This window comes from Taudactylus pleione, unplaced genomic scaffold, assembly GCF_031769625.1.
Source record: "Taudactylus pleione unplaced genomic scaffold, aTauple2 ptg000804l, whole genome shotgun sequence".
Lineage (NCBI taxonomy): Eukaryota > Metazoa > Chordata > Amphibia > Anura > Myobatrachidae > Taudactylus > Taudactylus pleione.
Genome location: NW_028285206.1, coordinates 98174 through 111430, shown reverse-complemented (window position 1 = coordinate 111430; position 13257 = coordinate 98174). Strand labels below are relative to the sequence as shown.

The 13257-nt window shown below is 42.2% G+C and overlaps 1 protein-coding gene across 1 annotated transcript in view; it reads right to left on the bottom strand.

Annotated features, from left to right (window-relative positions):
* Positions 1 to 5843: 5843 nt before the first annotated feature.
* Positions 5844 to 13257, bottom strand: part of LOC148474863 (uncharacterized) — a 29126-nt gene continuing 21712 nt past the window's right edge. The window contains exon 5 of the mRNA XM_088458064.1: positions 5844 to 8246. Within this exon, the coding sequence (XP_088314190.1) occupies positions 6271 to 8246 (1976 nt within the window). The 3' untranslated portion in view covers positions 5844 to 6270. The remainder of the gene's footprint in view (positions 8247 to 13257) is intronic.

Here is a 13257-nt window from a genome sequence, read left to right as displayed (position 1 = left end):
TGGAGAGGTGACTGCTGGGAATGGGACATTATACAGTAACACCAGGGGATGTGTCTGGGTGATGACTGGAGAGGGGACTGCTGGGAATGGGACATTATACAGTAACACCAGGGGATGTGTCTGGGTGATGACTGGAGAGGCGACTGCTGGGAATGGGACATTATACAGTAACACCAGGGGATGTGTCTGGGTGATGACTGGAGAGGCGACTGCTGGGAATGGGACATTATACAGTAACACCAGGGGATGTGTCTGGGTGATGACTGGAGAGGCGACTGCTGGGAATGGGACATTATACAGTAACACCAGGGGATGTGTCTGGGTGATGACTGGAGAGGCGACTGCTGGGAATGGGACATTATACAGTAACACCAGGGGATGTGTCTGGGTGATGACTGGAGAGGCGACTGTTGGGAATGGGACATTATACAGTAACACCGGGGATGTGTCTGGGTGATGACTGGAGAGGCGACTGCTGGGAATGGGATATTATACAGTAACACCAGGGGATGTGTCTGGGTGATGACTGGAGAGGCGACTGCTGGGATTGGGACATTATACAGTAACACCAGGGGATGTGTCTGGGTGATGACTGGAGAGGCGACTGCTGGGAATGGGACATTATACAGTAACACCAGGGAATGTGTCTGGGTGATGACTGGAGAGGTGACTGCTGGGAATGGGACATTATACAGTAACACCAGGGGATGTGTCTGGGTGATGACTGTCATTGTGTGTGTCAGGTTCCTATAAGGTGTCAGGATGTCACTGTCTATGTCTCTATGCAGAAGGGGGAGTATATAGAGGAACAGAGGGGTCTGTACAAGGATGTGATGATGGAGAAGCTCTGTCCCCTCACATCACTGGATAAGAAGAGACTGTCATTTATTATACAGGGGAGAGCAGTTGTGAAAGCTACATAAATGCACACATAGGACCTCATTCAGAGCCGGACGCTATTTGCGCTCGCTCGTTCAGAAAAAGGGGCCGGATATTTAAATAGAGCGCTCGCTCTTTGCGGTCTGTTGACGCCTCTATGTCTGAGCGAGCGAACAAAATATGCGCTCGCTATTTTGTAAAGACGCCCCCTGGCCGCTCGCATCCTACGTCATCTCCACTATTTATTAGATTAATCGAGTACATCGAAAAGGCGTATGAACTGCTCGCAGTGCTTGTGGTTGAATTTTCCTACTGCAATCATGCGAACAGTTCAGGCTAAGAAACAATCAAGTGACGTGGCCGATGACGCTGCTTTGTTAATTATGCACACCCTTAAAACGCCCGTTTTGACCGTTTGGCACGCCTGCGTTCGGATCTCCACTCCCCGTTTTCAAGCACCTTCCCGTTACCACCCACAAACGCCTCATCCTGTCACTCAAATTAGCAGGCACTCGCTATTTTGCGAACAGACGATTTCCGACCGCAATGGTTGGCGCATGCGCATTATTATGACCCATACGCATGCGCAGATGTGTGAACATCGCTCGGAGCGAGCGAGCGGCCGCTTACGAGCGGCTCTGAATCAGGCCCATAATCTGTTATAAATCATGTATTCAGCCACTGGGGTCAATTTAATTAGCTACGTGGGGGGTTGAATTGCCGTTGTAATAGCATGTACATGCAGCCAAAGCCACCGGAACTCACACTCCTCTTGACAAGTTCTTGCCCTGGACTCCTGTTTTTTTATTAAGCCCTATAAGGCTGCGAACAGACATCTGCGAGTCCGATATAAGTATATATATATCTGCATGTCCGGTATAAGTATATAGCCGCACTTTCTCGGGCAGCGAGGGGACTCCAGGGTAATTGAAATGATCGACTGTGTGTCTCCTACAAATAATCCAGGATGGATACCCCAGAGAGATGTCCCTGTCTTCTTTATTTACAGGACTGTACAGAGGAGAATCCAAGGATCCCATTGGAGAATCAGTTAAATTGGATTTAGGATCTCACAATATAATATACCAGAGCTCTTTATGATCTGTATACAGCTTTGTGCTTATATACACTGTTAGTATTGTTTAATCTCAATTCATTTGATGTTTTTGGCCTACTTAGGGGGTGTAGCAATACTTTTAGAGATTAGTTTACTCTGGCAGAGAATAATTGTATATGGGGGTCCTTGTTCTGATTAGTTTAACTCCAATGAGTTTCAGCTATTTCACAGCTTTCATCTTAGAGCTAAGTGACTTTATATCACTTAAATCAGAAATTATGAAACTGTCATTTATTATCGTATGGGTTTATTAGGGTGAAGATCTGAATAATATTAAGGTAGAGTATATGGAAGTAGAGACATGTTACTGATAATAAGACATCATAAGGAAGAAGATACAGAGGGAGAAGAGACGTGTCTGATATGAAGGCAGGAGATATAGAGGAAGATGATGTCTGCAATAAGTTTTCGGATATAGGTAGACACTGACTGGTTGTGAACTGTGATCTCTGACTAAAATTCTTGTCAAATTTCAGGGCATAGAACTGTATATAAGCTGCATTGCACACTGAAGTCAGCTTGTTCAAGTCCTTCACAAACTCATTATAGAGCTCAACAGAGGCGACTGGAGAGCCATGATCTTCCATGAGTACAAGAGTGGTCTGCGACAGCAGGAAAGATTTGACCAACGGGGAGCTGCTTTTGGGGTGTTTGAGTGGTTTGCAGAATTTTGGCATGTGAACCAGTCTCTGGAAGACAAGCAGTGCTGTAGCCAACCTGTGTCCACCATCACCGAGGCTAATGTTGCCGTGTGGGCCATAGTTGATGTGGCCTAGTTAGAGGAGATAGGCATCTCATCGGGATCCATCCGTTCAGGAAAAGCTTGGCCTAAGCAAGTTTTCTGGATGCTTGGTGCTCCATCAGCTGACTCACAAGCAGAAGGCTTGGGTAACTTGGTGCCACAATATGCTGGCCAAGTTTGATAGTGGTCATTTAAATTCTGGGAGTTTATCAGTGGTATTAAGTCCTGGATCTTGACCCCGAGACCAAACAAGTCAGCCCAGTTGAAAGAGTTCTGATGTTTCGTAGTCATCTAGCTACCGTACCACTCATACACCATCACTGGGAACTGGTACGCCAACCAATGCCTGCCGCAAGTGCTGGAAGCCATTTTCAGGCGCTGTCCAAGATCTCGCGCTTGTGGTGCCCTTCTCCATCATGACAATGCACCTGCTCACAAGTCCAGGGCAGTGGCGGATTTTTTGGTCAAATGAACACATTCAGGAGCTTGGTCATCCTTCCTGGCCCCTTGTAACTTGTTCATGTTCCCAGAAATCAATCACGGGATGCATGGGATTCGTATTGAGTAACCAAAAGCTGCAGTGGAGACTGTCATCCAGCAGGTAGAAGACATACCTGCTTCAGACTGGTCCAGCTGTTTCGCCAAGTGATTTGAGCATACGCAACTTTGCATAGACTCCTCTGGTGAATACTTTGAAAAAATGTAAATGTTGTTTGTAAATATACTTTTTGTGCATTCGGAAGCTTGTCCTGGCGGAGTTTGGGAACCTCTGGTCTAACACATTACAACAGGAGTCTGTTTATAAAACCATAATAGTTCTCACAGCTACATGCTCAATAGATATACTTCTTACTTGTTTAAAAACTTGATTAGAACAAGATGCTTTACATTAAAAATACAGCAGGAATGATTACAGGTACTGGAGTAAAATGTCAGGTCAGTACATAAAGGGGCGATTTAAAAAAAGAACTTAAAGGAAGCTGTTTTTTATCCAAATCATTTCAGTACATGAACCTATGGAGTACACAGGCATGCAGCCACTTCAGCAATGGACAACCTCTGGGTCTATATTATGTCTGTGTATAATGCAGCTGCAGCTTATACCACACTGGAGATATATTGAGGATGGGTTCTGAAAAGGGACAGGGGTCCTGGAAAACAGCCTGTCCCTGCAATGTGTTCAAAGTGAAATTAATGCATCCATTAAGACCCCCACAGTGCCACTGTGCTTACGTGGTCTCCTGACCATGCATGTGCGGCGTACATTGCCGGGGAAGATTCTGGAGGAACCCTCTCCAGGTAAATTTCATGAAATACCCCCCACAGGCCTAACGACATCTTCGGTGTTAGCACCTGGGGCCAAACCTTGGTAAATGACAGCTTTGTAGCTCCCACAGAAAGATATTGGGGCTGTAGATGTTAATAAAAATGGAGATATGCACTGCGGTCTCTCCACGGTATATTAGGGCGATACTTAATATTTTCTGCACCACCCATGTCGTCATTCCGTTCTCCACCCCCAAGTCCTGTGAACGCAATCTGTGCCCCCATGTCATTATCCCAATATGCACCTCCATGTATGGACCTATTCTGCTTCCCCCATGTCCTGTCATCCCATTCTGCACCCATGTCCTGTCATCCCATTCTCTGACCCATCATCCCATTCTGCACCCATGTCCTGTTATCCCATTCTCTGACCCGTCATCCCATTCTGCACCCATGTCCTGTTATCCCATTCTCTGACCCGTCATCCCATTCTGCACCCATGTCCTGTTATCCCATTCTCTGACCCCTGTCATCCCATTCTGCACCCATGTCGTTATCCCATTCTGTGACCCCTGCCATCCCATTATGTACCCCCATGTCTTGTCCTGTCATCATGATCTGCACCCATGTCCTGTTGTTTGGCCCCATGTCCGATCATCCTGTTTTACACCCCCATGTCCTGTCATCCCATAGTAGACCCAATTCTTGTCATCCTCGCCTGTGCCCCCATGTCATTATCCCATTCTGCACCCCCATGTCCTGTTATGTTTGGCCCCTCTCTGTCCAATCATCCTAGGTCAATGCACGGCAACACCTAATGTCCTGCCAAAACAGATATGATCCTGTTATTGCTACCCTGCGCTCCCCATTTCCTGATACCATTTCCTCACTGACTTTCCACCTATTTTGCCATCACTGCCCTGCAGACCCATATCCAGTCCTCATTGAGCTGTACTCCGTAACATTAAAAGAATTGATGGGCAGATGGTGGGGTGAGAGGGAAAAGCAGGAGGGCCGGGGTTTGTCAAATTCTCTGTTTCTAAATTTTAAAGCATAAATATATTAACTTTAAAAAAGCTATGACATTCCATTAACTAAAAACTTTGTTTTCATAAGTTGATTTAAGGCTTCTTACACAGGATGACAGATTTTAAAAACTGTTGTAATTCTTCCACTTAAACAGGTAAAAGTGAAATTTTGACCATTAATGTTGATGCTTAAGTGCACGTGTTCCTTGTACAATACAGATATGGTGCCATCACACCCTGTGGTTAGCTGCAGATTTAGCACTTTCTAGAGAGTGTGCTTAAGTCTATGCAACTGAAGGTCTGAGCAGTTATGTGACACAGCCTTCCCACTAGATTCCAACATCCTTCTCATTCAGTATCTACATTCAGCTCATACATACTCCTCTTTGGATAAAAATACTTATTAAAAATGTGAAGAGGATTTTTACTCAGCTGAAAAAAAAAATGTAGTGGGACCATTTCTGAACTTGCAGAGATTTAGGACAAGTTTACTTGGAGATGTATCCTTATTCTGCAACGCCCAGGTGACCACTTCTAGTGTATACGCTGTTAGCATGTAAGAATTAAACTGGTATTCACACAGAGAGTAATAAGATGTGACTGTCTCAAGAAATCGATGTATCAAAATATTCATAGATCAATCAGGGAAACTGTGCAAGTGATTTGTAACAACAGATAAAAAAAAAACACAGAGAAAGTTTGACACATTTCACCTCAACCGAGTCTGTATCAAGGAGTCATTGCTGTTATGTGAGAGCTTTGTAGTGGAAGTGATCCAATTCCTTGATGGAAATAATTAGTCCAAACATGGTAACTGGACATTTTAGGTTTTTTTTATGTACATGAGTATAAAACAATATGAACAGTAACAAAAAATTGGTTATGTGAAACTGGTTGGATACACAATCTGTGTGTTACATATATCTGTATATTCATCAGAACTCAAGCACAGACATATTGAATAGATAAGCATCATTAAAATCTGCTAAATTAGCAGATGACAAACATTCAGTCCCTCGACTCCCAATACTGGAATTCGAATGATCCAATTCCAAAAACTGCTATACACATGCAATACACACTGCAGAGTAACTCTCCTTACAAAATACATGCAAGTAAAATAACACAAAAATACAATAAGGACAGTATTACATGCTATTACCATTCAACTTTCTGGATCACGAAAAAGAAGCATCAGGTGTCAGCAAAGAGCCCGGGTGTAGAGAAATACTTTATAGCTAATCTGTGTGAAGTCGTTTATGTGAAACAAGATTTGATTTCTGTGTAAAACATTTCCCACACTTAGAACATGAAAATGGCTTCTCACCGGTGTGACTTCTCTGATGTGTAACAAGAACTGATTTTTGTGTAAAACATTTCCCACAATCAGAACATGGAAATGGCCTCTCACCTGTGTGACCTCTCTGATGTCTAACAAGAAGAGATTGTCGTGCAAAACATTTCCCACACTCAGAACATGGAAATGGTTTCTCCTCTGTATGAGTTCTCTGATGCGTAACAAGATCTGATTTCAGTGTATAACACTTCCCACACTCAGAACATGGAAATGGCTTTTCACCTGTGTGACTTTTCTGATGTCTAACAAGAAATGAATTACGTGTAAAACATTTGCCACACTCAGAACATGGAAATGGTTTCTCACCTGTATGACTTCGCTGATGTCTTACAAGATGTGATTTCTTTGTAAAACATTTCCCACACTCAGAACATGAAATTAGGATTACACCTGTGTGACTTCTCTCATGAAAAACAAGATCTGATTTCCGTGAAAAACATTTCCCACATTCAGAGCATGGAAATGGTTTCTCACCTGTGTGAGTTCTCAGATGTAAAACAAGATGTGATTTACGTGTAAAACATTTACCACACTCAGAACATGGAAATGGCCTCTCACCTGTGTGGCTTCTCTGATGTCTAACAAGAAATGACTTCCGTGTAAAACATTTACCACACTCAGAACATGGGAACGGTTTCTCACCTGTGTGAGTTCTCTGATGTGAAACAAGAATTGATTTCCGTGTAAAACATTTCCCACACTCAGAACATGGAAATGGTTTCTCACCTGTATGAATTCTCTGATGTCTAACAAGAAATTCCTTCCGTGTAAAACATTTTCCACACACAAAGCAGGAAAATGGCCTCTCATCTCTGTGACGTTTCTGATGTGTAACAAGATCTGATTTCTGTGCAAAACATTTCTCACACTCCGAACATGAAAATGGCTTCTCACCTGTGTGATTTCTCTGATGTAGAACAAGAATTGATTTCTGTTTAAAACATTTCCCACACTCAGAGCATGAAAATGGCCTCTCTCCTGAGTGAGATCTCTGATGTAAAACAAGAACTGATTTATGTGTAAAACATTTCCCACACTCAGAACACGGAAATGGTTTATTACCTGTGTGATGTCTTTGATGTAAAACAAGAACTGATTTCTGTGTAAAACATTTCCCACAATCAAAGCATGAAAATGGCCTCTCACCTGTGTGACATCTCTGATGTCTAACAAGAACTGATTTCCGTGTAAAACATTTCCCACACTCAGAACATGGAAATGGCCTCTCACCTTTGTGACCTCTCTCATGTCTATCGAGATTTGATTTCTGTGTAAAACATTTCCCACACACAGAGCAGGAAAATGGCTTCTCATCTGTGTGATGTTTCTGATGTCTAATAAGATCTGAATTCTGTGTAAAACATTTACCACACTCAGAACATGAAATAAGCTCTACACCTGTGTGACTTCTCTGATGTAAAACAAGAAATGATTTTCGTGTAAAATGTTTCCCACACTCAGAACATGGAAATGGTTTCTCACCTGTATGAGTTCTCTGATGTCTAACAAGATGTGATTTCCACTTAAAACATTTCCCACACTCAGGACATGGAAATGGTCTCTCACCTGCCTTAGCTGGCTTAGGAGTAATACGCTTTTTATTCTGTGTAAGACATTTGGCATATATAGAAGAAGGAAATACTTTATCTGCTCTAAGAGCTGTAATAGAAGTACCAGGAAAACATTCCTCATTATAAGCAGGATCAGGTGATACATCTGAACTGTGAGATACTGGATGTATAATTGGGGTAATGGGGTTTTCTCCTGGAGAATCTTGTTTGAAGTCATTATTTTTTATTTCACATTCTGGAGATAAAATTAGATTTTCTTTCAAGATATTCCTGCTGTAACATCCACCTGTTGGGAATAAAATAATGTACGAATGACCACCAGTGATTTTCATTTTACAATAAAGTCAGTTGTCAAAGGTCCTTATTTTACCATCCATTATGCATGGAGTAGGGACTACAGCTTTATTGTAATTATCTGCGATGGAATTTACTTTGCAATATCAAAGCAATGTGTGGTGATAATACAGCTATAAAATGTGCTGGAAAATATTATACCATTGTTGCCTAAAATTACAGCTAAAACACGTGAGAATAATACGGTTATAATATAATATTTACAATATAATACACATTTTTGTTATTAAACAATACAACAATAAAATATCAAGTAAAAACCCTCAAGTAACTATAAAGCAAATATACCTTCTTACATCAGTACATTTTGCCAGTTCAACATAAGTACAAATGTTGGAAAAATCTGTTATATTACCGCTTTGTACGGGACAGCACAGTCCTAAAGCTTCTGTCTGATGGTAATGTGTCAAATAACCTATAATTCGGATGACTTACCTTTAGTCCTCTTCTCATAGAAATCCAGAATACAAGGCAAAGTCACGCCGATCACTCTACGTGCAGTCCTAACCACATGTCCGAGAGCACCTCGCTCGGCGACAGTATAGTTGCCATACCGTACAGTAATGCCATAAGGGTTTCTTTACTCAAACAGGCCGCCCTTAGCTGTCTCAAAAAGAAAAGGCGTTGCTATGCTTTTTTTTATTTTAACAATAAAGTGTGAAATGTAATGACCATGTCAAATTATCCGAGGTCTGAATCTCCAAAACTTTGACTGCCCATCTAAGGGGTCAATCCTATTAGGTGCGAATTGCAAGATGCGATTTTCACTTCGAATTCGCATAGCGAATTCGTTTTGCAATCCAGTTAGCAACTCGCACTGAATTCGCAAGTTTCCACTCGCACCTCCCTAAGAGTGAGAGATGGAAAGGAACATCTTTATTTTAAGGTTAAAATGTGGGGACACTGTGCTGAACCCCTTGGACACCCCCCCTAATGACCAATTAGTCAATTGGAAATTTATTATTAGCTTATTTAGTCCAATAATTACATGTCATTTTTTTTAGGTAACAAAAAAATGTCCTCAAATTACCCCAAAATCAACTTTTTCGTTAGTTTAGGCACCCCAAATTTAATTATAATTTTTTATTTGAAAAATAATTGTTTTTATCATTTTTTTATTTTTCAAGGTGCCCTCAAAGTACCCCAAAATTACCCTTTTTCCTAGTTTTTTTTTTGCACTTTTCATTTAATTCGTTTGAGATTAAATGAAAAAAGTTTGTTTTTTTATAATTTTCTTGCATTTAAAAAAAAAAAAAAGCACAAATCAGCCATTTGACACCATTTCAAAACCTACAGTACATTTCTAATGCCCACAAACAGCCTTCTATACGGTCCTAACAAAATTATCCATTTTGGGCGTCCAGGATGGTCTCCCCACAGTTTTATTAATTTCTGGCAAATCTCGTTTGCCAGTTAATTTGCACCCCTCCACTGCGAGTTGTGCGAATAGGCATTTTTAGTTGGATTGGAGAATTCTCTGGAGCGTGCTACGCGGCAAAGTGTGCGAGTTTAAAGTAACCAACACGCTACTTGCAATTTGCACTTAATTGGATCGTGCCCTAAGACTACCGGTAGCTTCGGCCTCCTATTATTTTTCCTAAAATCAACTACCAACTCCTTAGTTTTAGAGGCATTTATAAGTAAACAATAAATCTGACTCTGCTCAACTAATATTTCAACCTTGTTCCTATACGCGCCCTCATCCTCATTACTTATCAACCCAACCATAGCAATATCCTCTGCAAATTTTACAATCATGACTGAACGCCTCACAACTCACAGATGGATAGTGGATGCTAGCCCGTACTTCGGGATTGGCGAGACCCAGTACTGAGGCGCAGAGTCTATTGTGCTGGCGATATTCACCAGGGACTCACGCAAGGAGGTTTGGACTTAGCTGCATCCGACAAGCAGGTTGCGGCCCTCAGACTTGGTTCCCTTGTACAGGTGTTGGTGTTCTCTGGTTTAGAGCGGAGTACAATGCAGTCGTACCATGTAGTTGACAAGACGGTACCAGGGAGCTAATGTAAACAGGTCACGTAGGCAAACCAAGGTCGAAACCGGAATACCAAGCACAGTCTCAGGAAGGAGACGGAGTCAGTTCATGAATGAAGCCAAGGTCAGACACAAGCAGACATAATCACTCAATCACCCCAATAAAGGGGTTCCCCCTCTCCAGGGCATCCCAGGCCTGGGCTGACTAGTGGTCAGGTATAATGCATTGGCCGGGGGACAAAGTGAAAGGGTACACCTGCTGTGGCATTACACCCCTGCTAGATAGTCATGTGCTGGTTGCGGAGAATACGGCGGGCTTCGGCTCAGTTTGTCCTCCGTATTTCCACAACCAGGACTTGCTCACTGAGCCTGGTGCTCGTTGATGAAAATACAGGGGGACCCCTATGTAAGTTTTCACCCATATTTTCTCAATCAGGACCGGCTCAACAGCCTGGTGCTGGTTCCTAAAATACAGGACAACCCTACGCATTTTTTTCCCCTGTATTTTAAGAACCAGGACAGGCTCAGCAGATCCCGGGGCTAGTTATGCTTGAGAGGGGGGACGCATGTCATATATATATATTTTTTAAAAAGTTCCTTTTTTTTTTCTTACACACAGAAACATGCTCATAACTCATGGATCTGTGCATGTTTATATGTAACTCGGACCTACTCAGGGTAGACTTGCTAGCCTGAAGCAGGTCTGTTTTTTTCTCAAGCTTTCAGACAGTAATAGTGTGGGAGTTAAACACTGGCACTCTATTACATTGCCCGACTTGTATCCTCACAAAGGCAAAACATTTGGATGTGTGTTTTGCCATCGCGAGTTGCGGTGGTGTGAGAAACATGCAAGTTTGCATGTTCTCACACTGTATTACATAGGATCAGTTGTAAAAATGTGCGAGCATAGCTCTATACTCACATATTTTACAAATTCGATTTTGCCCCAGGACTCCCGTTTCTTCTAACACCAGGGCTGATTCCTCAGGCCGAGTCTTCTGGGCCTTAGCTAGTAACTTATTGTCATTATCAAACTGAATATAAAACAAATCCTCCACTAAGGAACTACTTACCCCTCCTATCTCAACCATTTTAGCTTTATAATCCGTAATATCTTGGATATACTGCCACATGCTCCTCCGATCTTCTCATGGATACGAAGATAGGTCATTATACCCCGATTGTTCAAATTCATAGCCACCTGCCACATTACTCATTTAGATGCCGGAGGGAAGTTAGGATGGCTTGTGGCTGACCCCAGCTCCACTCGCTGCCTAGTTCATTTGCACCTTGCCTCATGGATTGTTGGGGGTCTGGATATGCTTATTATACATTGACCCTTAAATTGGTGATGCCTCCGATCCCTAGACCGTCTTCTTCCACCTGGCGGTGGCTCCTCTCTCTGCTCACAGCCTTGCATTTAACAGACCCCTGGCTTCTTCTGAATCCCTCATACAGACCCATCATTCAGCAGTCGGATACTTTGGTGACACGTCTCCATGATATCAGAACATGCCCCTATTTCGGTTGTTCTCACCCTCCCCACTGACCCCCATATAGATAAAATGTGAAGATTCCCCACCCACTTGGCCTCTTCTGATGATTTTCATTCATTCCTCAAGGCACGCTGGTCCGATTTTCTTGATGATAATCTAGAGCATTTTGAGGACCCTATCCTTACGTGGGAGTCATCTAAAGCAGTACTTAGAGGACACATTATTAGCTATGTAGCTAAGCGCAGGTGTGAGTGCCACTGTTGCCCAAGTTCTGACTACATATCGGTCTCATCTAATGATAACTAACTTCGCTACAAGCAGGCTCGGCAACTACTGGAAGACTTTCTTCTTTCTCAAACCAAACATAATTTAGAAATTTCTAATCACAAATACTAATGTTGGGACAATAAGGCAGGCCATCTTTTGGCTAATATGGCCAAATCTTGAAAACCGAGAAATCACATTACAGCAGTTTAGCATCCAGTCACCCAGGCCTCAATTGCTGACTCCAAGGCCATCTTGTCCCTCTTTCACTCTTAATACTCTTTTTTATATTCTGCCACCTCAGTTGACACAGCCAAACAACGAGCTTTACTAGATGAAGCCCATCTACCCATACTCAGGAGCAATAAGACATCCTTAGTGAGGACATTACTGATCAGGAACTCCGTGACATCTTTAAATGCCTTCCTGCACATAAAGCACCAGGTTCCGATGATTTCTCCTGAGATTATTCAAGTTCCTCTAGGAGGACAACTCTCCCCTCCTCCTAGATCAATTCCGTAGAATACATCATCATGCCCCATCCTATGCTTTTTTAATTATTCCCATGCAATCCCCTCCGTGGTTCATATCATCAAATAACCTTATTGAATATTGACTTTAAACTACTTTAGAAAAGTTCATGGCCAATCGCCTGAAAAATATTTTCCCAAGCCTGCTAACGTAACATCAACTGGGGTACGTGGGGGGGAAGGCAATCGGTTAGGTGCATTCAGACTGCTCTTGCTGCTGTGAATACTTCGGCTCGGCATCTCAGTACAGGTTGAGTCTCCCATATCCAAAATGCTCGGGACCAGGGGTATTTTGGATATCGGATTATTCCGTATTTTGGAATATTTGCATACTATAATGAAATATCTTGGGTATAGGACCCAAAACTAAACACAGAATGCATTTATGTTCTATATACACCTTATACACACAGCCTGCAGGTCATTTTATACAATATTTTTTTATAATTTTGAGCATCAAAAAAGTTTGTGTACATACATGAAATTCATTTATGTTTCATATACACCTTATACACACAGTCTGAAGTTTATTGTATACTGTATTTTAATGAATGTGTGCTTTAAAACAAGTTTGTGTACATTGAACCATCAGAAAGCAAAGGTTTCACATTCTCAGTCATACTAAAAATATTCCGTAATTCGGAATATTCCGTATTTC